General features: G+C 36.7%; 1 protein-coding gene across 3 annotated transcripts in view; it reads left to right on the top strand.

Moving 5' to 3' along the window:
• The window catches only part of MED1 (mediator complex subunit 1), a 37121-nt gene that overhangs the window by 5577 nt on the left and 6940 nt on the right, over positions 1–24604 (top strand). The window contains exons 2-17 of one of the 3 annotated variants that reach the window (XM_020997548.2): positions 4218–4311; positions 5227–5333; positions 7539–7617; positions 8531–8585; positions 8710–8842; positions 9542–9570; positions 12207–12278; positions 13457–13531; positions 14008–14081; positions 14458–14547; positions 18583–18697; positions 19634–19758; positions 19953–20071; positions 20983–21184; positions 23569–23664; positions 23782–23887. In XM_020997548.2, the coding sequence (XP_020853207.1) occupies positions 4272–4311; positions 5227–5333; positions 7539–7617; positions 8531–8585; positions 8710–8842; positions 9542–9570; positions 12207–12278; positions 13457–13531; positions 14008–14081; positions 14458–14547; positions 18583–18697; positions 19634–19758; positions 19953–20071; positions 20983–21184; positions 23569–23664; positions 23782–23887 (1517 nt within the window). In that variant the 5' untranslated portion in view covers positions 4218–4271. Of the gene's footprint in view, positions 1–4217; positions 4331–5226; positions 5334–7538; positions 7618–8530; positions 8586–8709; positions 8843–9541; positions 9571–12206; positions 12279–13456; positions 13532–14007; positions 14082–14457; positions 14548–18582; positions 18698–19633; positions 19759–19952; positions 20072–20982; positions 21185–23568; positions 23665–23781; positions 23888–24604 lie in introns of those variants that run through there. The other 2 variants (XM_020997550.2, XM_020997549.2) reach the window with 2 other exon arrangements.

The following is a 24604-nucleotide window of genomic DNA, read 5'->3' as shown; positions in this document are numbered from 1 at the left end:
GATTATCTGCCATCCAGTTATCTTTAGTTTGTATGAATTTCAAGAAACATCTCAACAGATTATGTTATGTTGAGGATAACACTTTCAAAAGTGACCCATATAAAATTGAACTCTGGCAAAAACATTCCCTTTTCACCCTTCATTCCTAGCAGCTTGACTGTATCTTTCCTTTCTATCTCCTCTTCACATACTGGGCCACTACTCTAGGTCAAATATTCCTGTCCTTTCATCTGGGCTGTTGGAGTAGCCGCTATTTTTTTTTTCTGTTTCTCGTTTCTGGTCTCACCAATCCATCTTGCATACAACTGCCATATGATATTCCTAAGACATGAGTATGACCATGTCTCCCTTGTTCCAAGACTTAATAGAAGACAACCAAGAAGCTCTCTGTAAGAAGCCTTTATCAGTTCTCCTTAATTTTAATGCCTTCACTCTGAGACTGTTTCTAATTTATCCTTAATATATCTTATTTGTACATAATTGTTTGTGTATTGTCTCCCCATTAGATTGTGAGCTCCTTGAGGAAAGGTCTGGTTTTTGCCTTTTCTTGTATCTCCAGAACTTATCATGGTCAATGCTTGGCACAAGGTAGATGCTTAATAAATGCTTGTTGACTGTTGGCTAACACAGCCATAAGAGAATTAAAAAGGCTAGTTAAAAATATATTTCTCCTTACGCAAAACTTTTTTGGCATAAGACTTTTAAGTTAAGATAATCTAACAACAAAATCAAATTTTGTATAATACAGTAAAGGAAAGTAAAAATGTTATTTGTCTTTCTCTTGAATTACAGTTCTGCATTACTGACTATGTGTTGGACATCTCCACCTGAATGTCCCATAGGTATTTCAAGCTTAATGTGTTTAGGACAACTCATCTTGTCTGCTTCCTCCCCACATTCCCCCACTACTTTCTGATGTTCCTGTTTCTGTTGAAAGTGTCACAGTTGTCCCATTACTTCGGTTCAAAACCTCATAGTCATTCTCTGTTCCAGTCCTGTACTCTCTCTATAGCTAATTAATAACCAAGACTTATAATTTTATCCCTATAGCATTGCATCTGCCCCATGAGCTCCACTAAAACTGCTACCACTCTAGTTCAGACCTGGCTCTTATCTGGATTATTGTAATAGCATCCCAAAAGATTGTAAAAAGTCTACCTGCTTCTGCTTTTTTCTCTCTATATATTATAGTTGCCAAATAATTTCTCAAGCCACCTATCTGAATTTGCCATCCCTCTGCTTAAAAGTCTTCAGTGGGGGCAGCTAGGTGGTGCAGTGGATAGAGCACCGGGCCTGAAGTCAGGAGTACCTGAGTTCAAATCTGGCCTCAGATCAAGCACTTAACACTTACTAGCTGTCACTTAACCCCAATTGCCTAAAAATAAAAAAATTAAAAAAGTCTTCAGTGGCTACTTATTCCTCAGAGATAAAAATACAACCTCTTTTGCCTGGCATTTAAAGCCCACTACAGTTAGGCTCCTACCTTTGCATCTTATTTCTGTAAACATACTTTGGGTTTCAGTCTAACTGGCCTACTAGCTATTCCCTCAAATCCATATTCTATCTCTGTGCCATTACATAGAATGCCCCCCATGACAGGAATGTATATTCTTCAAAGCTCAACTAAGGGCCCACATTTTCCTTGAAGTCTGCTTGACCCACTCAGTTCTTAGTGCTTTCTCCCTCCTTTAATTATCTTAAATTTACTTATCTGCATACATATTGTATTTGAATATCCTCTTTTCCTCTGTTTTGTAGCCTCAATATCTTGTACATAGTAGGTACATAATAAATATTTATTGAACAATAAATAAATTTGTTGAACAAATAAATAATAATAAATAATAAAATGTTGCATTTATATAGGGCTTTGAAGTTGGCAGAACATTTTATTTACACCATTACTTTGAGGTGAGTGTTCATAGAATCATAAATTTTGAACTGGAAGGGATGTTGGCCTCCTCATTTTACAGATAATAAACTGAAGCCTAGTGAAGTTAAAACAGGTAGTCAGCATCAGAGGTGGGATTTGAGCCCAGGTTCTCTCATTCCAGAGCCAATGCTCTTTTCACTGTACTGCTCTGCTTGCTATTGCAAGTATCACCATTTCTACTTTTCAGATGAGGAAAATGAGGCTCTATGAGATTAAATGACTTGCCCAAATAACTAGTAGGTGTTGGAACTCCATATGCAGATCTAGTTTTCTTTTGACTCTGAGTCCTATGCTCTTAACACTATGCCACCATATTGCCTCTCTAAAGTAAATAACACAGCTACTCATTTCCTCCTTCTGACCTATGGTTCCTTGATCCTTTTTCAGTCTCCACTGACCATCTCTCTTACTGTTGCTTCCCTTACCTCCAAACCCACCTTTGCCCCTTTGGCTAGCTATAACTCTGGAATTCCTTGCCTTCATGATCTTCCTCTTCTAGTCTGGAAATTCTTGTTCCTAGGAGAAATATTCTTTTCTTCCTTCTTTCCTTTCTTTGCTTAAAATATCTTATGCTTATTTGGGATGTTATAATCCCTCCAGTAGGATGGACGCTTCTTGAGGGCAGTAGCTATAGTCTTTGTGTATTCTCAGTGTTTAAGATGATGCTTTTTGTATAATAGGCCTTTTATAAATGTTTGTTGATAGTTGACAACCTTTCCCTCACCCCTTATGTATAATCAATTGCCAAGTGCTGTTAATTTTACACCAAAACATTTCCAGCATTCATACTTTCCCTTGTTCCTATTGCTACCTCTCTGTTACAGGCCATCATTATCAATCGCTTGTATTATTGCAGTAACCTCCTAACAAAAAATAGAAGACTATCAGAAAAGGAAAGGCTTCACCTTTCTTTCTTCTCCAAAACATGTTTTATACTGCTACTAAAGTGTGATTTTTTTTTTAATGTGCACATTTGGTTATGTAACTATGCAGAAATCTTCAGTGGGCACTCTGCTTTTTAAACCTGTTCATATACTAAGTCTTCCGCTCTAGCTAAACTGGACTGTTGATCATGCCCTGAACATTCCTTGTACTTTGTTGTCTGCTAATACTATTTCCTATTCATGGTATTTCCTCTCCCTTTTTCTTGACCACCAGATTTCTTGAGTAGCCTATTTTTTGATAATTAATTTATTTTTAGTTTTCAACATTCACTTCCATAAGATTTTGAGTTTTAAATTTTCTCTGCCCTCCCCACTACTCCCAGGGTGGTGTGCAATCTGATATAAGCTCTACTCATACATTCATATTAAGTATATTTTCTCATTAGTCATGATGTAAAGCACAATTAGAACTAATGGGAGGAGCCACTAAAATGAAGCAATAAAACAAAACAACAAAGGAAAAAGAGAGCAAATAGTATGCTTCCATCTGCATTCAGACTCTATAGTTCTTTCTCTGGATGTGGGTACCAATTTCCATCGTCAGTCTTTTGGAGTTGTCTTAGATTCTTGTATTGCAGTGAAGAGCCACGTCTGTCAAAGTCAGTCAGTGTGGCTGTTACTATGTACAGTGTTCTCCTGGTTCTGCTCATTTCATTCTGCATACGTTCATGGAAGTCTTCCAGGTTTTTTTGAAGTCTGCCTGCTTATCATTTCTTATAGCACAATAGTATTCCATTACATTCATATATCACAACTTGTTCAGCCATTCCCCAGTTGATGGGCATCCCCTCAATTTCCAATTCTTAGCCACCACAAAAAGAGCTACTATAAATATTTTTATACATGTGGGTCCTTTTCCCTTTTTTATGATCTCTTTGGGATACAAACCTAGAAGTGATATTGCTGGGTCAAAGGGTATGTACAATTTATAGCCCTTTGGGCATAGTTCCAAATTGTTCTCCAAAATGGTTGGATCATTTCACAACTCCACCAACAATGCATTAGTGTTCCAATTTTCCCACATCTTTTCCAGTGTTTATCATTGTCCTGTTTTGTCATGTTGGCCCATCTGATAGGTGTGATATGGTACTTGAGTAGCCTTTAAACTCCAACTCATGCTGCTTCTTCCATGAAGGCTTTACTTCCCTGATATGCCATTTTAAAGAATTAAATTTTATTTCATTTTCAAAGGAAGATCTGCCTTCTGTCCTTCCCACTTCCTTCTGTTGTGCCCTCCCACCCCATTGAGAAAGCAAAAAAAACAAACAAACCAAAAAACCCAAACCTAAACATCTCCTTCTCTTCTCCTCTCCCACCCCACCCCCCATTCTCTATTACAGACATTTATAGTCAAGCACAACAAATTCTTGCGCTGGCCATACATCCAAAAAAATATGTTTCAGTTTATATTGAATTCATCATCTCTCTCAGGAGGTGAGCAGGATGTTTCATGGTGAGCCTTCTTGAGTTGTGATTGGTCATTTTCTTGATAAGAATTCTTAAGCTTTTCAAAGTTGTTTGTCTTTATAATATTGTGGTTATTGTACAAATTGGTCTCCAGGTTCTGAGCCCTGATGTCTTAAATTTCTTTCATCTGATTGGGAACAATCATCCCTTTGGTGTCTCACATAGCACATTTGTGGTTTTCTAATGTAATCATATAATATATTATGGTTATGTGTTTATCTTATTCCTTTTCTAGACTGTATGCTTTGTGAGGCAGGAACTGTGTTAAATCTCCATGAGGGCCTAGAACAGTACTCTGCACTTTGTAGGTACACTATAAATGTTTTTGAATTTTGCCCAAATTCTAACTAGATGAAGGCCATGTTCAGATTTATGACATAAATTTGCTGCAAGAGGTTCCTAAAAACTGATGTAAATGTTCAGTTACCAAACTATTTACAAATCTTGATAATATGAAATAGAGATGGCTTCCAATTATTCTCTCTTTACTTGGTTGGACAGAATGCAGTTCAGCTGTAGCTTCCTTAGTTATGGTCATTAGTTAATGTGTCTTTGTATCATTAAATATATTTTATTTTAAATATTCTTTCTGAGGTTCATCTAATGTGACATCCTGTCTATTGATTTTATTTGATCCCACAAAAATAACGATGTTAGGTGAAATCTTACAAGCATCTGTTTTAGTGTATCCATCGAATTATAGCATGATAGGCAGTTGGCCAAAGGGCATTTTAGTTGGGTTTGCTTATAATCTAGTATTGAGATATTGTTGGCTGAGGCAGTAATATTTGAGTATAACTATAAATATTTTGCAAGAAAACAGAATAGTAGGTCATGGTATAAATAAGATTTCCTAATGATATATCTTTGTTTATATTTTAGAGGCTGAGAAACTGACTAAGATGAGTTCCCTTTTGGAAAGACTCCATGCAAAATTTAACCAAAACAGACCTTGGAGTGAAACCTTTAAGCTCATTCGTCAAGTTACGGTAAGGGCGATGAGAATCTGGGGCAAAGTATTTTCTGAAAGATGCTTTAACAGGTTACTTGCAAAAGTCATGTATGTACTCAAAGTGGTATATCTTCATGAATTTCATTCTACAGTTTCTTTTTCTTTTAATTTATTACAGTATATAGTCTTTATATTGTTGCTATCAATTTTAGAGATCCACCTATGAGATGGTTATGAAATTGAGTTAGTGGTTTAAAAAAATTCAGGATCTGGGGCAGCGGATAGAGCACTGGCCCTGAAGTCAGGAGGACCTTAGTTCGAATCCACCCTCAGACCAAACACTTGACACTTAGTAGCTGTGTGACCCTGGGCAAGTCACTTAACCCCATTGCCTAACAAAAAAGAAAGAAAAAAGATGAAGTATAAAGGGGCTTGATAAAGTAAGAAAGCCCTGTATAAAGCTAATTGAGACATCATGGAAAGAACAAAGTTAGCCTGTAAAAATGTAATCTTGCATCATACATGAATCAGTTTCTAGAGGACTTTGCTGCACCATGCATGAATCAAGAGACCTGTAAATAACTGTGAATCTTGTTATTTGGGGTCTCAGACCGTACTGGGTAAACTGCAGATCACCATCTTTGTTTCTGTAATAAAGGTTGGTTTATTTGCCCAGAAAGGCTTCCCAGTTTCTTTTTTACAGTGCTAGACTTGGAATCAGGAAGATTTGGTTTTAAATCCTACCTCAGACACTACCTGTGTCTCTTTTAACCCTTCAACCTTAATTCCTTAATTTTAAAATTGGTATAATCTTATCTGTTACCAGTCCGATAGAGGTGCAATGAGGCTCTAGTGAGTAATGTATATTGAGCACTTTGTTAGACTTAAAGTTCAATATAAATGTCACTTTTTATTATTGTCATCATACAGAGCATGTTTGATAGGCCTTTCAAGTAAGTTTTAAAAGTATTAAATAATACTGTGTGTGTTAATATTATACTAAGCCTTAAGAGTTAATACCATGTTTAGATTAAGGCATATTTCCTGACTCCATGTAGGTTAGAGTCTAGTAGGGGAGTATTAAATAGGGACTGGTCTTATGATTTCACTGGTATAGGGAATGTCCAAATAGGTAACTTTCTTTACTAATGGAGGTGGGCACCTTATCTGCTATTTATAATCTATAATCTATAATATTATATAATCTGCTATTTACTTAGAATAATAGTGTCAAACTCAAATACAAAGATCTTTGCAGCTACATATTGATTTAGAAAACACAAATTAACATCATCTATGTTATGTTTTCATTTATTTTGTTAAATATTTCCCAATTATTATTTACCTACTTCAGGGAGCCACATCTCTAACTTTGAGTACGGAGAGGTTAAGTGACGTGTATGTGTTTGAGGTGGTATCAGAACCTAGGTCTTCCTGGCTTTGAAGCCTACTTTTTATCCATTATACCATGCTACCTTTCCTAGTAGAGGTATATTCATCTAAAACAAAACGACAATGCTAAATAATGTGTAAGTGGATAAAAACAATACAAAGAAAATATTTTGTGACATCTGAGGAGGAAAATGGTCATTAATGATTGGGGAGTCAGGAAGACTTCCCTGAGAATAGAACATTTGAATGGGGCTTCAAAGAATGATCAAGAATTCAGCAGGAGTGTATATGAGGTAGGGGATTATAAGGAACAATGTAAGCATAGGCATGAAAGTAGAAAAGCAGAGAGAGTCTGTGCAAGGAATGGTAAAGAGTCTAGTTTGGTTGGAGCATAAAAGTACATAGAAGAGAATGTTAGGAGGGGAAGAAAGCTGAGATGATAGTAGACTGTGGATTCCCTCATAGGCCGGGCTAAAGAGCTTGAACTTTTTCAGCAGGCAGTTGGTTATCCTGAAAGGTTTTGTGCAGAGAGAAGGTCATAAACCGATTTAGGCATGAGGGAAAAGCAGAGTAATACTGAGGAAAGAACCCTGGACTGGGAGTCAGAAGGGACATGGGGCCTAATAATCCTTCTGACTTTTTGTTACCATGGCAAAGTCTTTTTATCTTGCTGAACCTCTGCTTCCTCATTTGTAAAATGGGAAGAATAATACCTGTGGGTATCTGGTGACATAATGTCTGGGAAGTCTTTTATAAGTATCAGTTATTCTTATGGTAGTGAGATTCTGCTGTAATTCAGTGGTTACCAGTAAGATTAATTCAATATTTATTCTCTTTTCCCTCTACATAGGAAAAGCGGGTTGTGATGAGTACTGGTGGTCACCAGTATTTGGTCAGCTGTTTGGAGACCTTGCAGAAGGCACTCAAAGGTTTGTCTGGCCTCAGTCTCAGATATTATATGTACAGGAGAGACAATGTGGCATAGAGGAAAGAACTTTGTACTTTGAAATGAGCAAAAACCTCTGATACTTTTTGGCTTGGTGACCTTGGATGGATTATTTTCACCTACCTAAGCCTCAATTTCCTCATCTGTCAATCAGGGATAATACTTTTAATGTAGGACCTATCTTATCTATCTCTTATTGTGAGGCCCAAGTGAAGTAACATGTGAAGCATGTTGTAATTCCTAAAGCATTCTATCAAGGTCAACTTCTTACTATACGTAACACTGAAATTACAAATTCATATGATTTTTGATTTGAATAATTTGTTACTTTAGAAGTAAACAAACACTGTTTCACTGAAAATATTTTTGCGTTGTTAATGGAGCATGTTTTTAGGAAAGTGATAAAAAGAGTTAAAATGAATTCACATAATCAATTTGACAACTGTTATACTCTGTTTACTCTCAGACAACTGCAGAGGTTTTTTGTTGTAACTTGTCACCAGTAAGACTGGATCATCTGAGCTGTTTATTATTCCTATGTGTGATTGATGTTGCTCCTAATTTTTTAATACTATCATAAAAAGTGTTTGGACTCTTTCAGTTAAAACATAGCTACCCTTGAATGATGAAAGTTGGGATGGGGAAGTTCAGTCTTCAGTTCTTCCAATAGATGTTGCTTATTTTAACTCTCTTTAGAATCTAGCCTTCCTGCAGATCTTGGTACTAATCCCTTACAATTTAGAAGCAGTTTTACCAATCACATGGGTATGCAGATGTATGTTTTGGAGGGTCATCTAGATGCCTCACAATGATCCACTGCCAAAGAGTACATAACAATGTGCTAATTAGGTTGGCTTTGAACCTTCTTGGTAATGTTCATTTTTACCTTTTTTCAGTGACGTCTTTGCCAGCAATGACTGACCGTTTGGAGTCTATAGCAAGGCAGAATGCGTAAGTAGTTTTCTAACTGTAGACACAGAAACATTTTAAGTCATTGTTGACTTCGGGGATAGGAGGAGGGAGTTCTCCATTTATCTTTTAATAATTATTTTTTTGTTTGTTTGGTTCCTGTCAGATTGGGCTCTCATCTTAGTGCCAATGGTACCGAATGTTACATCACATCAGATATGTTCTATGTGGAAGTACAGTTAGATCCTACAGGGCATCTTTCTGATGTCAAAGTAGCTCATCATGGAGAGAATCCCGTGGTATGTGTTCCTGAGATTTCTTTGGAAACTGTTGAACTTATACAGGGAGACAAACTAAAAGTGAATTGTTGATAATTCTTAGGGTTTAAGTGACTTAAGTTCAGGTATTTAATGAGCCACTGCATAAATCAAGGGTTCCCAACCCTTTTTCCTATACTCTTTTCCTTTCAAGAAACCTTCCTCTACCTCCTATGAAATATGAAATGAATACTAGAGTTTACCATGCTTATTATGCACATAGATTATTTTTCCATTAAGAGAAATTAGCTCTTTGACAGGCTTCTCATACTCTGTATGGGTCCCTTGAACTAAATTGACTTGCTTTAGTATTGTCTTTTATTCTGTTACTTAGCTTGTTATTACATGGAATTTAATATAAAAAGTTCTGATATGAATTTCAATTCAAAGTCAGTAAGTGGAAATACTAGAATAACCTGTTAAAACACAGTGTTGTGGGTATTGACCTGCAGTGATGCTTTTAAAGAGAGGTTCTAGGATATTTACTGAGCACTATTCCTTTTTTTAAGCTAGCTATGTATTTACCTAGATTTTGAAGAAACCCCATTGGATTATCAACTGAAAAAGGATGTTTTCTTTTCAGGCTTTTATTATAAAGTGTTCTGGGGAAAAAAGGGGAGAAACTCAGTGTTTCAAAAATGTTGTGTTTAGATTTTTAAAAAACAATCTTTTTGTTTTCAGAGCTGTCCTGAGTTGGTGCAACAACTGAGGTGAGAAAGTGATATTTTAAATTACTTGATACTGATTGACAATGTTGTTCTGATCTCTGAAGGAAATTGAAATTTTGGTAGGTTTTCAGCACCTTTGCTTAAAATTTCATAGCAGCTTTCTAAGTTACTTTCCTTTTTATATCTTGGCCTAATTTAGCCATGTGAACTCTGCAGAGGGAAAAAAAATACCTGGAACATAATCACTGAATGATGGAACATTCAGAGAAAATATTCAAGTAACATGAAGAAAATCTTTCAAAGTTTTCACTTTTAGAAAGACACTTTTTTATTAGTTATTGACATCATTCATTTATCTGCCTCTGTTTGTAAGGCCCAAGGCAAGAGCTTTTTTCCTTTGGCAGAATAGCTTGTGTAAGTGCTTCTGCCTCCTTGGCTTGGCACTTTTCCCTCCTTCCTTCCAGTCATGAAACTCCTGCTTCAAGAGTGTTATGTGAAGAATGTATCTGTTCACTTGGATCACTACACTTATTATAGACTGGAAGACAACTTTGTCACTTGTATTTTAAAACAAACTTAGGCTTGCCTATTTGAATGTTCTTGGAGGAAAGAAACTCTAAAATTTTTTATATTTAACATCAAATCTGAACTTTCAGAATCCTACCTGGATGTATCTTGGAATGTATGACTTTAACATAATATAGCATATTAACAGAGATTCAATTAAATTTTAAGTCTTAAGCTTGAAGTCTTAAAGACCCTGGTAGAAATGTAATGAGATTATACCCATTTGACATTAACATGAACAAAGTAAGAGATGTCTTACTTCTGTGCTCTGGATTAAAAAACTTTTTTTTAATGAAATCTTTTTGTTTTTGAATCACCTTTATTTTCCTTCTTTCCTTTCCTACTCAGTGAGCCACCCTTTGTAATAAGAATTAAAAAAAAAAAAGGACAAAAGAAAAACTAATAAACACCTTAGGTGAATCTTAGCATATTTGAACTATTTCACACCGTTAGTCCCTTAACTCTGTAAGGAATGGAGTATACTGTTGACTTCTACTGCGACGATCTTTTTTTTTTTTTACTGCAACAATCTTAATACGAAACTGAAGTGGAAATTTGTATTTTTTTGCTTTTGTAAATCTCAGTGCAGTGTTAGCATATATATTAGATATTTTGGTTGGTTTTATTTAACTCTTTTTCTCCCTTTGTTACAAGGAATACTGTCGTATTTATTTTGTATATATGATGCATCTGTCCCATTAGAAATAAGCTTCTTGAGAACAAGGACTGTTTAAAGTTGGTCTTTAGCACATATTAGGTGCTTAACAAATGCTTATTTTTTGAAAGTCTTACTGGGAAGGGGAATTGGGAGAGATAGGATATATTTGGAAATTTAGGAATTATTGAAATAAAAGACATCTCACTGTGACCCTGTGGAGCATAGCACACCAATGTTGTCCACGGGGTTTTCTTGGTAAGGGTACCGAGTAGTTTGCTATTTCCTTCTCCAGAGTCAAACAGAGGTTAAGTGGCTTACCCAGGGTCACACAACTAGTAAGTGTCTGAGACTGGATTTGAACTCAGGTCTTCCTTACTCCAGGCCTAGAGCTGTATACACTGAGCTATACAGTACTTAAATTCTCCTTTAAATCCTGCCCCTTCTTCTCTCCCACAGAGCCATCCAACATAAGAAAGAATTTTGACTTTAGTAAAATTTAATTTTAAAATTCAAGGGGCAGCTAGGTGGCACAGGGGATAGAGCACCTGCCCTGAAGTCAGGAGGACCTGAATTCAAATCCGGCCTCAGACCAAACACATGACACTTACTAGCTGTGTGACCCTGGGCAAGTCACTTAACCCCAATTGCCTTAAAAAAAAATTCAGTCAAAATTTTGATGCAGAATAATGAACTATAATGTATTGGTTGAAACATTAGAAAGCTGTGTTATTGACATGTTACTGAGAAAGAGCTAAATGTATTTCCTAGCTCCTGTAGATTTAACATTAGCATAATAAGAATACTAATGTTAATATTAAAAATAATAACATTTATGTAACTCTTTAAGATTTACAAAACACTTTACGATTATTATTTCCTTTAATGCCCAGAACGGTCTTAGGAGATGGATACTGTTATCCTAATTTTATAGATGAGGAAACTGAGCAGACAGTGGTTAAGTGAATTGCCTAGGGTCACAGAGCTAGTATCTGAGGCAGGATTTGAACTTGGGTCGTCCCAGTTCCAGGTCCAGTGCTCTAGTCACTGCGCCATCTAGCTGCCTCAGTCAGTATTCTCTTAACACCTGGAATTTATTTACAAAACAGAGTGATCTGTCGGCATAGCATATTATTTAGGGATAAATTTCTCCCATTTGTCCAAGGAGAAAGAATACAGTTTTCATGGAGGCACACACACTGCAACTAGAGGCTACATTTTGATTTTATGGATGCCAAATTAGGGGGGTAAAGTTGGGAGTAGAGAAGTGTGACCTATATTCAGACTAGTATGTTATCCTTGCAGTGTGAATTAATCAAGGTCTGTTGGTAGCTTCTTCACTATAATGAGTCAGAGCCAGGGAGAAAGAAGGAAATAAATTGTTGAACTTTGTTATTTTAATTAAGTTGAATTTAATTTTTGTCCATTGTTTTCACTGAACATTTTCGTCCCACAGGGAGAAAAATTTTGATGAATTCTCCAAGCATCTTAAAGGCCTTGTTAATCTCTATAAACTTCCAGGGGACAAGTACGTTCTTTTAAATTTTTTCTCTTTTTTTGGTTAAGAAAAATATTGTTTCATTATGAGCCATTGATAGACGTTCATGTATTATCATTATTGTGCTAAGAAATTTACTAGGATTGTCTGTGAACCAATCCATTTTACTGTTTTTATCCATATTGAGATCTTGAAAATAGAGCTAACAGAAATCTCCTAAAGCTAAATTTCAATGTCTGTAAAGCTGATTGTAAGGGCAAAAGAGTGAGTGATTGTAATGTTTGTTATTGTATTAGTATTTTAGCATATTGAACAGAGAAGAATAGGTATTGTGAAACTAGTATGTCAGTTTCATTGAGTTACCCCATCTAGGATTCTGCCTTGGATCCTTCTATCTGAAATTGCAAAATCAACTTTAGTGAACCAAACTGAAGTACCTTTGAGGTGTTTAAGAAATGTTTGCTTCCAGTGTATGCATTCTCCTTTCTTTCTGGCCATTTTACATTGAAGTGATGGAAATAATTTATTTTGTAAAATGTATTGATATCTTTTGCTTTTTATATTATCTGCATTTCTAAAATGTTCCTTCCATATCCCCTTTCAAGACAGTAATCCCTTATTAACAAAGAAAAAAAAGAATAAGTTCAGCAACAGTAGCAAATCTAAATGATGTCTCACATACAGTGTTCTACACCCATAATCCCCCAACTCTTCCAAGAAGCAGGGAAGATACCATCTCATGTCTTCTTTCAGACCGAGCTTGTAGCATTTTGTAGCATTCATTTTCTGTTTTATTCTTACTGTTCTTTTCGTATGTTTGTTGTCCTAATGTATAATTTTCCTCATTTTTCTTACTTTGCTTTTAGTTCAAGGTATTTAAGTATTCCTATATTTTGCTGTGTTCATCATATTCATCAATTTATAATATAGTAATAATCCATTAAATTAGTGTATCTCAACTTGTTTAGCCATTCCCCAGTTGATGGGTATCTATTTTGTTTTCAGTTCTTTGGTACTTCAGAAGTGCTACTATAAATATTTTAGTGTATATGTTACCTTTCTTTTTCTTACTGACTTCCCTGGGTAGATGCCTAGTAGTGGCTTCTTGTGAACATTTCAGTTACTTTTTTGCATTATTCCAAATTGATGCTTACAATTTCATGCTAACAGTTATTTTGACTTTTTTTCCCCCCCAATTCTCTCTCCAGCAAACTAAAGACTAAAATGTACTTGGCTCTCCAATCCCTAGAACAAGATCTATCCAAAATGGCACTTATGTACTGGTAAGATTGGCTAAAGCCAAATTCACTTTTTATATGTAGGACAGTGGTTTTCAAATTTTGTTAATCCTCTCATTCCCAAAGTACATAATATATGTGCTGCTCAAGCAAGCCCCCTTTGCCACATGGTTACCACCATGTTCCACACACATGATTATTCCTGCATTATATCTCTTAGTTATTTTAACCAGTAAATAGTCATTTAATATTCCATAGCTCTCAGTCTTTGTGGTACCTTGCCCTGCCATTTAGAGAAATGCTACTATAGTCTCTAAATCTTATGTTGACCAGAGGTAGAATCTTATTAGCATTGTATGTTAAAATAATTAATTACCTTTACTAGATAGTGAATGAGACCTATTCCATGTACAATTATAGTTAAAAGTGTTCAGGACAGATTGAGTGTTGAAGGGAACTCTTAGACCATAATATGGATAAGGAAAACTAATGCTCATTTATGGTAAAACTTTGTCTTACAGGAAAGCTACCAATGCAAGTCCCCTAGACAAGATACTTCATGGCAGTGTTGGATATCTCACCCCAAGAAGTGGGGGTATGTCATTATATTTTGCTTATTTTGAAAAACGGATATCTTTAGGTGACCAGCCAGTTTATCTCAAGTTTGTTATTAAAATATGCATTAGATGAAAGTTAACTGATTTTCAATTCAGTGTCCATTTACACTGACTTTCTGCTCTTGACTAGAAAGCCTAGAGTGGTTTCTTTTGTTGCATTAAGGAAAGCATGGCCCCAAGAACTGTTCATAAAGACATAAAACATAATTCATAAAATATCATGAATTACTTTGGAGAGTGAATCACTGTATATGAAACTTTTTTTCACAGGGATATGAATGACTTTATGACTTTATAAGTAATTCACCTGAATTATAGCTCCGTTTAGACATAAGCTAATTTTAATTTTCATAGGTCATTTGATGAATTTGAAGTACTATGCCTCTCCCTATGATCTGTTGGAAGATAAGACAGCAACCCCAATCATTTTGCATGAAAATAATGGTAAGTCTTGCTTTTCTATAGGAAGGTTTATAGATAAATCAGTTATCATCGCTTTAGAGGTGGAAATCTTAAGAGGCCTTCTAGTTGAACAACTTCATTTTACAAATGAGGAAACTGAGACTTGGAGAGGTTAAGTGATTTTCACATGTTTATATAGCTTGGTGTCAGAGGCAGGATTTGAACTCATGTTTTCTTGACTCCAAGGTCGGTACTCCATCAGATATTAAGTACTTGTCTTAAAGCACTTATACAGAAATAAGGAATTGAGATCATTGTGTGTTATTCAGGTGAAATGCTGTAGAAGTGGTAGGTAGATGGCTTCTATTTGCTTTTTATTTTATTGTTAATTCTTTATTATGTACATGACAAACATCAAGCAACGTAAATATTTACATTTACCAAAAGCAGAAGTATATTATATACAGAATCTTGAGTCCCTCTTACCTATAGATTGTTTTAAAGTATATATTAAAATTAACTTAGCAGTGCCAACATTGCACTTGCTTGTCTGTGTCCCTTTCTGAACTTTTTTGCTCTCATTTATTTTTTAGAGTTTGCAGCACAGTGTTTTTCTCTGAAGACTGTGAATTATTGGCCCTTTGTTTTCTGTTTTCAAAAGTTCTGGGCAGTTTTCTTGTATTATTTCTTATGTTTGTGACTTATGTTCTTCTGGGGTACCTATAATCCTTAAGTTGTCTTTATGCATCTTGCCTTTGGGATCAGCATGTTCTGCTTGTATGGAAATCTTTTTTTTTTAAACATTATTGCTTTTTTCTCTTTTTTCTTTAGTTGTCTTTTACTTCTGTTTATTTATGTTCCCAATCAGTTATTCTCTCTTTTGTCAGGAAGACTTGAATTCAAATCTGGCCTGAGGCACTTAGTAGCTGCATGACCCTGGGCAAGTCAGTTAACCTTGGTTTGCCTCAGTTTTCTCATCTGTTAAATAGGAATAATAATAGTACCTATTTTCCAGAGTTGTTGTGAGGATCAAGTGAGATATAATTGTAAGGCACTCAGCACATATAAATGCTAGTTATTAGCTACCATCATTATTATTATTAGTTATTATTTAGTGAGACTTGATGGAGGCAGTGTTCTTCTGTTATGCCAATTATTTTTTCTGAGCAGGCCATAAATTTTGCTTACACAATTCTTATTTCTCTTTTAATCCAGTAAGGAACATCCTGCTCTGGTTCCATATTGTTTTGGAAATCCACAGGGTCCTCTGCTGCATTGGGTCTTGATTAATTTTTCATTGTCTTATAATATTTATTTATAGAAGTCTGTACTTCTTAGGTGATGTGAAGACCGTATTCCCTTCTGTTATTAATATCTCCTCTGTTGCTTTGATATGCTTATGCTTAGGATCTTTGGGAAGCTAGGTGGTACATTGGATAGAGCTCTGGGAGTAAAGTAAGGAAGACCTGAGTTCAAATTTGGCCTCAGACACTTACTAGCTGTGTGACCTGGGCAAGTCAGTTAACCCTGTTTACCTCAGTTTCCTCATCTGTAAAATGACCTGGAGAAGGAAATGGCAAAGCACTTCAGTATCTTTGCTAGGAAAACCGCAAATGGGGTCACGAAAAGTCCTATTAATAGAAGTGAACAGGACTGATAAAAAACACAGGATCTTTGTGTTTTTTCCTCCTGAGATCTTGGATTTGTCTTTTTTTTTCCTGCTTATATTTCCCTTTCATTCATTGTCTGACACTTTTACCTTTCATACCTTAGAGCCTGGACCTCCAAGCCATCTTAACTTCTATTTATACTACACAATCATGTTTCACAGGCCTCAGTCTCTGCCCCAAGTCATTTCTGTGTGGACACAGTTGACCCCAGCTGGATGGTGTCTTTTGATTTGTCACAGCATAGAGTGCTGCCTCACTGCTGGCCTAGCCAAAGCAGTCTTTTTGCTTTGTGGTTATCTACTACTATGAAGAATGTGATAGGGTAGAGTTGAGTTCTGTCAAAAGTCCTTGAGTTGTTTTGAGCAGCCCTCTTGCTAGAGTATGGTGAGTGGTAGAGGAGGAGTTGAGGAGTGGGATTAGTCTTCTTTGCTGTTGGTTCATTAAATTGTCATATCATTAGGATTCTTGGTGTCTTAGCCCATGGAGACAACTAAAATTGCTTTATATCTTGCATGTGATTCCTATTTTGGAGAGATTTGAGAGGTAGTGAGGATTAGAGAAAATGTGTAGTCCTCCATCTTTTTGGTTATGCAACCTGGAAGTCTTTTGTTCATTTAAAAAATGTTTTGTTCGTGCTTTTTTTTAAAAACTTTTCTTCTTTTGTTTTGTTATCACTGTCACGATTTCTTCTCCCTCATAACTCTGTATCACCATAAGCTACCCTCCAAAGCCCCTCAGAATTATAGAATAGCCAAGGAAAAAGATTCACACGTGCCTTGTCTAAAAACATGTCTTATTCTGTCTCTGCTCTGTCACCTCTCCCAGGAAGTGTGGGCAGTATGGTTCATTATCAGGCATAAGCAAGTTACTACATTGATCAGAGTTCTTAGGCTTATCAAAGTTGTTTTTCTTTAAAGAAGTCATTAAGGTTGTAGTCATTGTATAAATTTTTCTCCTAGTTCTGCTCATTTTCCTCTGCATCAGTTCATAAAAGTCTGTTTAGATTTCCCTTTTATCATTTCTTATTACAAACCTATTAGGGTTAAAGTTTTTTATGGATTTCTGAGAAATGTTTTCAGGTCATGTTGAATCTTGTTTTCTTTGCTGCTGAATTTACTGTTACAGTAACTTGGAATTATTGAGAAGAAGAATTCATAGCTAGCCTGAATTACTGTTTCCTTAGATTTTGTATTAAACCTAGAATATAATGGTTTGTATAAATAGATAGATATTTCTTCCTTGTATTGTGTTATTTCCTGTATCTGGTTTTTCTTATTGAGGGTCTTGGTTTAATCAACCAAGAAAAATAGCTTTTGGTATCTCAGCTGAAAAAGGTATTACTAATAGCTAAATTCTGTAGACAGTAATAATTAATAAAAATAGCAATCATTGGCCATTACTTCTACAAATTGCTTTCTTCATAACACCCCTGTGAGGCAGGTAAAACAGGTTAGAGAGAGCAAGACTCTTATTTAAAAAAATTTTTAACTCCCATATAATGTTAATTAATTTAACTCCCATATAATGTTAATTAAATTAAGACACCTGTAAGAGCACTGTTTAAAAGTTTAAAATTCACAAAAGGTTGTGAATCAGCAAAATATCTGTAATTCCCATTCCTGGTCTGCTTTCCTTAGCATAGAGAATTCTTTATCAGAGCTCTCTCCACACAGGCAGCTCTGTGGCTCAAGGTTTAAGTCCTAATGGCTGAAGGGCACCTTGCTCAGGGTTACACAGCCAGGTAAGAGACAGGCAGGATCTGAACCTTTGTGACTGCAATCATAATATTTTCTCCACTTTGCCATTCTGCTGCTATCCATAGATAGAATACAAAATCATATATGTATACCTATACATACACATGCACATGTATACATATATACACACATGCATACATATACACATATAAAATACATGTATAGGATGTAAGCAGAGTTCTATGTGAGGTAACTGAGAGAAGGGATGGTATCATTACTGACTAGGAGAATTAAGAAGGCTTCCTAGAAGGAGGTAATATTTGAGTTGAGTTTTGTATTTGAGACCAGGAGAGGACATTTCAATCATGAGGAACAGTGTGAACAAAGTCTGGGCGTAGTGGACATGGCAAGTAATCATTGTAGACTGAAATGTGGAGGACAGAGAAGAGACTATTAATAGGAGCCTGTTGCCTGAGCTTGAATGGCCTTGATTGTCAGATTAAGGATTTTGAACTTTATGTGATTGGTAGTAGGAAAACATTGAGGGATTTTGAGTACATAAGTGACATGACCAAAACTATGCATGAGGAAAATATATCTGGCAATTGTATGAACTAGCTTGTGTTAGTTTATCATCTGTTTTTTAATCTGTGTGGAATCCTAAGGCTGTGGAATCTTGGTTTTTTTCTTTTCCTCTTTCTGCCTTTCAGTTCCTCGGACTTTGGGCATGAATGCATCAGTCACAATCGAAGGAACTCCATCTGCCATGTACAAACTCCCAATTGCACCATTAATTATGGGATCACATCCTATTGACAACAAATGGTAAGGAAAAAACATTTCTGAGTTAGCAAGCCAGTTGATTCAACTTCTAGTCTAGTGGGGAACAAATGTCAAGAAAGACGCTATTATTTTTATTTGTCTCTTTCTCTGATTTACTACATTTAAATTGATGAGTTTAGTCTTTTGACACATCTATATAGTATTCCCATTCATTTCCTTTTATCTGTAATAAGGTAAAGATAATTATCTCTGAGATTTAATCATGGAACTTCTTAAAGAGGTTGGGTATAGATAACTATGCCTCTTCCCCTTGTCTCTTTTTTTTTTTTTTTGGTTAGGCAGTGGGGTTAAGTGACTTTGCCCAGGGTCACACAGGTAGTAAGTGTCAAGTGTCTGAGGCTGGATTTGAATTCAGGTCCTCCTGAATCCAGGGCCGGTGCTCTGTCTACTTCTCCACCTAGTTGCCCCCTCTCTTCCCCTTGTCTTAACAGTTGCTCTTACTCTTCTCTGGCCACACAGCTAGTATGTGTCTCAGACCTCACTTCCTGAATATTACAATCATAGGATCATAGACCTGAGGGAGACCTTACAGGCTACCTTGTCTAATCCCTCAATTTACTTGATTAAAACCTTACCTTTTGTTACTTATTTGGGAGCATGTTGGAGTAACCAATGGATACCCAGAAGTTATGCTTCTAACCAGTGTTTCAAAGTGTGTTAAAAAGGGAATGAGAATAGGAGTAGGAATCAGGCAGCCTGGGTTCTGACCTGACTCTGTCACTGATTCACCTTTGACAAACCACGTAAACTCTGTAGAATTCCCTTCTACTTTCCTCATCTGTAAAATGAGGATTAGAGTAAAGTAATTGAAACAGTGAGCTTGAAAGTCATTATGTTTTAGTATGGGTTTGTATACATGTTTGGGTCTTACTTTTAAGTTTTTGAAGTCAACTAAGAACTTAACTTTTTTATTTTCAGGACCCCTTCTTTCTCCTCAATCACTAGTGCCAACAGTGTTGACCTACCTGCCTGTTTTTTCTTGAAGTTTCCCCGGCCAATCCCAGTATCTAGAGCATTTGTCCAGAAACTACAGAGTTGTACAGGTGTGTTTTGAGTATAGAGTCATACATCTACCATAAATATGAAAGGGAAATTCTTCAAATCCAGATCTGTATTGTGTAAGGTGCCTAGTGCTAAGAACATACATAAAATAGTTGTTGAATAAATGAAGGAGAATCTTGAGGGGAAGAAGCTAAATACCACAGTCTCGTCATTATTTTATGCTTTGTTTCCCTAGGAATTCCATTGTTTGATACCCAACCAATTTATGTGCCTCTCTATGAATTGATCACTCAGTTTGAACTATCAAAGGATCCAGATCCAGTACCTTTGAACCACAACATGCGCTTTTATGCGGTAAGTGAGTTTCAGGGAGCATTATCTGGGGGTCCTGAGGTAATATTTCCTTTCCTTCCTCTCTGACAGCATCACTGGGAGTAGGTAAAATATTCTTTGGGACTATTGAACCATATCCCTTTTTCCTTAATCTTTTTATATAGTAGTAGTCCCCAAAACATTGGGCTGAGATATTGGACATCAATGATTTGCTAAGCCAAGGAACCAAGTCATTGTTGATAATTTTAAAACCTTACATAAATGTCAGTGTTTAAATATCTTCAAATAGAAGTTTCTCAATAGTATTTTTACTGTTGTGATCTTACAAGTTGGTGTTAAGAATTCCTTTTCTTGGGGCAGCTAGGTGGCACAGTGGATAGAGCATTGGCCCTGGACTCAAGAGGACCTGAGTTCAAATCCGGCCTCAGGCACAAAACACTTCACTAGCTGCGTGACCCTGGGCAAGTCACTTAACCCCCTTGCCTAGCCCCCCCCAAAAAAAATTCCTTTTTTTTTTTTGATCATTTCAAGTTAACAAAGTGCTTTAACTTGGAAAAGTCCTTGAGTAATACAAATGAATTGTCTTATAACTAAAAGAGAGAAGGCATAAAATATAATGTAGAATTTATATTTTGAGGATTCAACACTAGAATGAATTACCAATGAAAGTCACAGAATTTCCTTTTTCTTTCCTCCTAAATTAATATGGACTCTCATTTGTATATATTGGTTTAATTTATTCTTTCCTAAAGAGATAGATTTTTCATGGTCCATTTAACAAAGTTGGAATTTACCATCCTAACTGGTTAGTGAACTTGTGGAGATTTATATTATTCCTCAAAGTTCATTGTTGCCTTTTAATGGACCAGGTTTTGGGAATACTCCTATGGTACTTGCTCACTGCATTTGTTTTTTTTGGTTTTGTCACCTAGGCTCTTCCAGGCCAGCAGCACTGCTATTTCCTCAATAAGGATGCCCCTCTCCCAGACGGTCGGAGCCTCCAGGGAACCCTCATTGATAAAGTCACTTTTCAGCATCCTGGTCGTGTACCACTCATCCTCAACCTAATCAGACACCAAGTGGCCTACAACACCCTTATTGGAAGCTGTGTCAAGAGAACGATTCTGAAAGAAGGTGTTGCCTCTTTCTTCTCATGTGTTTACTGGCAGGGTCTGGAAGACTTCTTATGAAGGAATTTCTGCTTTAACACCATAGGTGACATTTCTATAAGGCTTCAGGGTTTGCAGGTTACATACATTCTCTTCTCTGAGCCTCACAATAGCCCTGTGAGGGAGTGAGGTACTACTGCTGGGATTGTTATCCCCATTTTACAGATGAGGTGACTGAGAGGCTCAGATGACTGAGGTGACGTTCCCGTGGTCACACAACTCTTAAGTGTTGTAAGAAGTGGAAATGAAACCCAGGTCTGTCTGACTCTAGTTCCAGTATTTCTATCAACCCCTGCTGGGGTTGTTTGACCGTGAATAGAGAGAGCCCATTCAGTCCCCAGGGCCCCAGACCCCTGACTGTAATTCACCCCAACCATCTTTCCTTCTGATCCCCAAACCCGTTGTAAGGAACAGGAATGAAATGAACGCTGCCATTGCTTCAGGAAAAGGGCATGTCACTGCATTGTCCCCTGGATGCAGGTGCCGTCCCTGTTGCTTCTGAAACCAAAACACCCATCTCTAGCACACACACACACCCTCTTTCCCCCATACAATAGTGTTTACTATGTGTTAAGACATAAGCTTCTCAAGAGCATTAGTTGTGTCTCTTTGATGTTTGTATCCCTAGAAGTTTGCCTTGTGCTCAGAACATAATAAGCTCTTAATAGATGCTTTTTTCCTTCACTCCTGCATATTGTACTGTGCTGCTTCTCTCTGTGAGGAGAGTGGTAGAGTTGGTGTTGGGCCAGAACTATAGCTCCTGATACAGTAATGGGCAAGATGAATAATGATCAAAGTCAGGGGGAGCAAAGTATTGGATTCTGATTGGATTCTTTCCCATTGGATATTGGTCATATGGTTTTGAGTGCTAGACTTGGAGTCAGCAAGACATGATTCATATCCCAAGTCAGATACTATCTGTTTTGGGCCTCAATTTCTCATATGTAAAATGGACCTTTCGGCTCCAGGCTCCTATCCTGTTAGTTGTTATCCTTCTGTATCAGGAGTTGCTACTCGGAACTATATCTCCTATCCTTTGACTCTGTACCTGCCTTCTAGTTGTGGCCTCATCACCATGGTTGCATAGTCATTGGGCTGAGCCCAGTGCGTTTTTTTGTTGTTAGAGTTTTACAGCTCTTTTCTAGGCAGTGAATCAGGGGCCTATAGAGGCCATAGCCTGATTTCTGGTTGGCCTTGTTATGCCTTTGAATTCTCTCCCTAGTCATATGTTTCCTCTTCTTCTTTTTTATGTCTGAGTGAGATTTGGTTCAGTGAGTGTAGGTAGGCAAAAAGAGTGGAGGTGATAAAAACTTTGCTTGTGTTCAGAGGAACAAGAATTATATTCAAATGTAAAAGTTATTTGTGAATATCTCAGTCACTTTTTAGAGTGTTAAGGTTTATCAGGTACTTTCTAGCATCCCCTGAGGTAGGTGGTATAATTAATATTTCTGTTTTATTGATTGGGAAATGGAAGCTCAGAGAGCTTTAGTAACTCGATTAACTTTTGTGAATTAGGAGTCTATGTAATAGTAGAGAGAATTCATACCAGGCTGTCTTGATTCCTTCTATTGATTCCAAACTGCTGTTCTTGAGTAATTGTAGCTGTAGAACATCTACTATCTAGGGTTGGCTGGCCTGTTTAATGTTCTTGAATGTGGCCATTTGGGAAATCCCAGGAGAGATTCCTGATCCTACTTAAAATGTTTGAGATAGCAGGTGTACTCAGAATCGCTATAGAGCTAGTCTTGTACAGAAATATGTCCTTTATCCAGAATATTTTTTGGCTCTGAAATGATGAAAAGCTCAGTTGGGGTTTGGCATGTTGAGTGAATATATGAAATGAGGTTCAGAGGCAAATAGACAAGGATATACTTGACATTCTTGCTTACTAAGCCATGGGCTGGCCTGCTGACAGCTGCATACTCTGTTAGAAATGCAGTGTTTCTGGGCAACGAGTCTGGATCTAAACTCCCACCAAATGGAATGAAAAACTTCCCTCAGCAGCTTTTATTTTCATTGCTCGCTTCCAGCCCAGAGTATTTACAACTGCTAACATTTTCCAGTCTTTAGAGGATTAACTGTGTCTTTATATTGGAAAGATATACATTTTGATGTATACTTTTGGGGAAATATTCAGTATATAGTTACCAGAGCTAATTCCAGCCAACTTGGGGTCTGTTTCTTTTCTGTGTTCTAACTTGTGTGGGTGGCATGACAAGCTTTGCGTATAGAGCTCAAAGATTGTGCCTCCAGGGAGAAGGAGAATACTTCTCTGTGAATTCAGAGTCTACAGTTTATCTCAAGTCTTGGTGTTTTTTCAGATTGCTTTATGAGCCTTTCTTCTTTCAGATTCTCCTGGGATCCTTCAGTTTGAGGTTTGTCCTCTTTCTGATACCTGTTTCAGCGTGTCCTTTCAACATCCTGTGAATGACTCCTTGGTGTGTGGTGAGTTGTGTTGTGTGTCCAGTATCAGGGGGAGGTGTTTATAGAAATTCAAGAAATGTATTTCACTAAAGTTAAAAGTCAGATCTTTTCCAAATGTCCCTTGTGTTTGTTTTTCAGTGGTAATGGATGTGCAGGATTCTACCCATGTCAGTTGTAAACTCTACAAAGGTCTGTCGGATGCTCTCATCTGCACAGATGACTTCATTGCCAAAGTTGTTCAGAGGTAAAGCTGTTGCCTTTGCAAAACTATTAATGGAATTTGGTTGAAAGCATGTTGCCTTATTGGTGTCTTAAATGTGTATTAGCACTAATGTCAAACTTATGAGGGAAGTAGTCATTCACTGCTTTGAATTTGCCATCCATTTGTGCTTTCTCTTTCAAAAGTGAAAGTTTAAATTTGTAACTGTATTAACAAAGGTTGAGATCGTCTAGCTTTGTTTGGTATTAGGCAGATTCCAAGTGCATTTTGGAGAGGAAGAAGAATGTTCCTTCTAAAATACCTATGGCAAAAGAAATATGCTGGCCTCTATTTAGGTGTACCTTAATGCCTGTACCCACTGGGAACGATTTCTGGAAGCATTACTGTTTTGTAAAACAGTTGTAACTGTCACCAGCAGCTTGGGAGAGGGCATTTAAGCTAGGCTGCCTTGCCTTAAGGCAGAAAGTTTGATTTGCAGTTTATTAGCTTTTCTAATGTGAATCATTTTCAAACACAGCTGTTTGGGTATTTTAAAAAATAATTTTCCTTAAAAATTTTATTTCTAGTTACTTTAAAATGAGCAAAATTTGATACCAGCAGGAGTATATTTCAAACCCTCTGATGTAGCATTAGCCACATAAGCCACAGGTTTTAGAACCTCATGTACTGGATGGTTTTGCTCCTATTTCATTAGTAAAAAAAGTCATTTATCACATTTAGCCTCCGTGTGGCACTTTTCCA

This window comes from Phascolarctos cinereus, unplaced genomic scaffold, assembly GCF_003287225.1.
Source record: "Phascolarctos cinereus isolate Bilbo 61053 unplaced genomic scaffold, phaCin_HiC Scaffold_5;HRSCAF=322, whole genome shotgun sequence".
Lineage (NCBI taxonomy): Eukaryota > Metazoa > Chordata > Mammalia > Diprotodontia > Phascolarctidae > Phascolarctos > Phascolarctos cinereus.
Note: the sequence above shows the minus strand (reverse complement) of the source record. Positions and strands in the feature narration are given on the sequence as shown.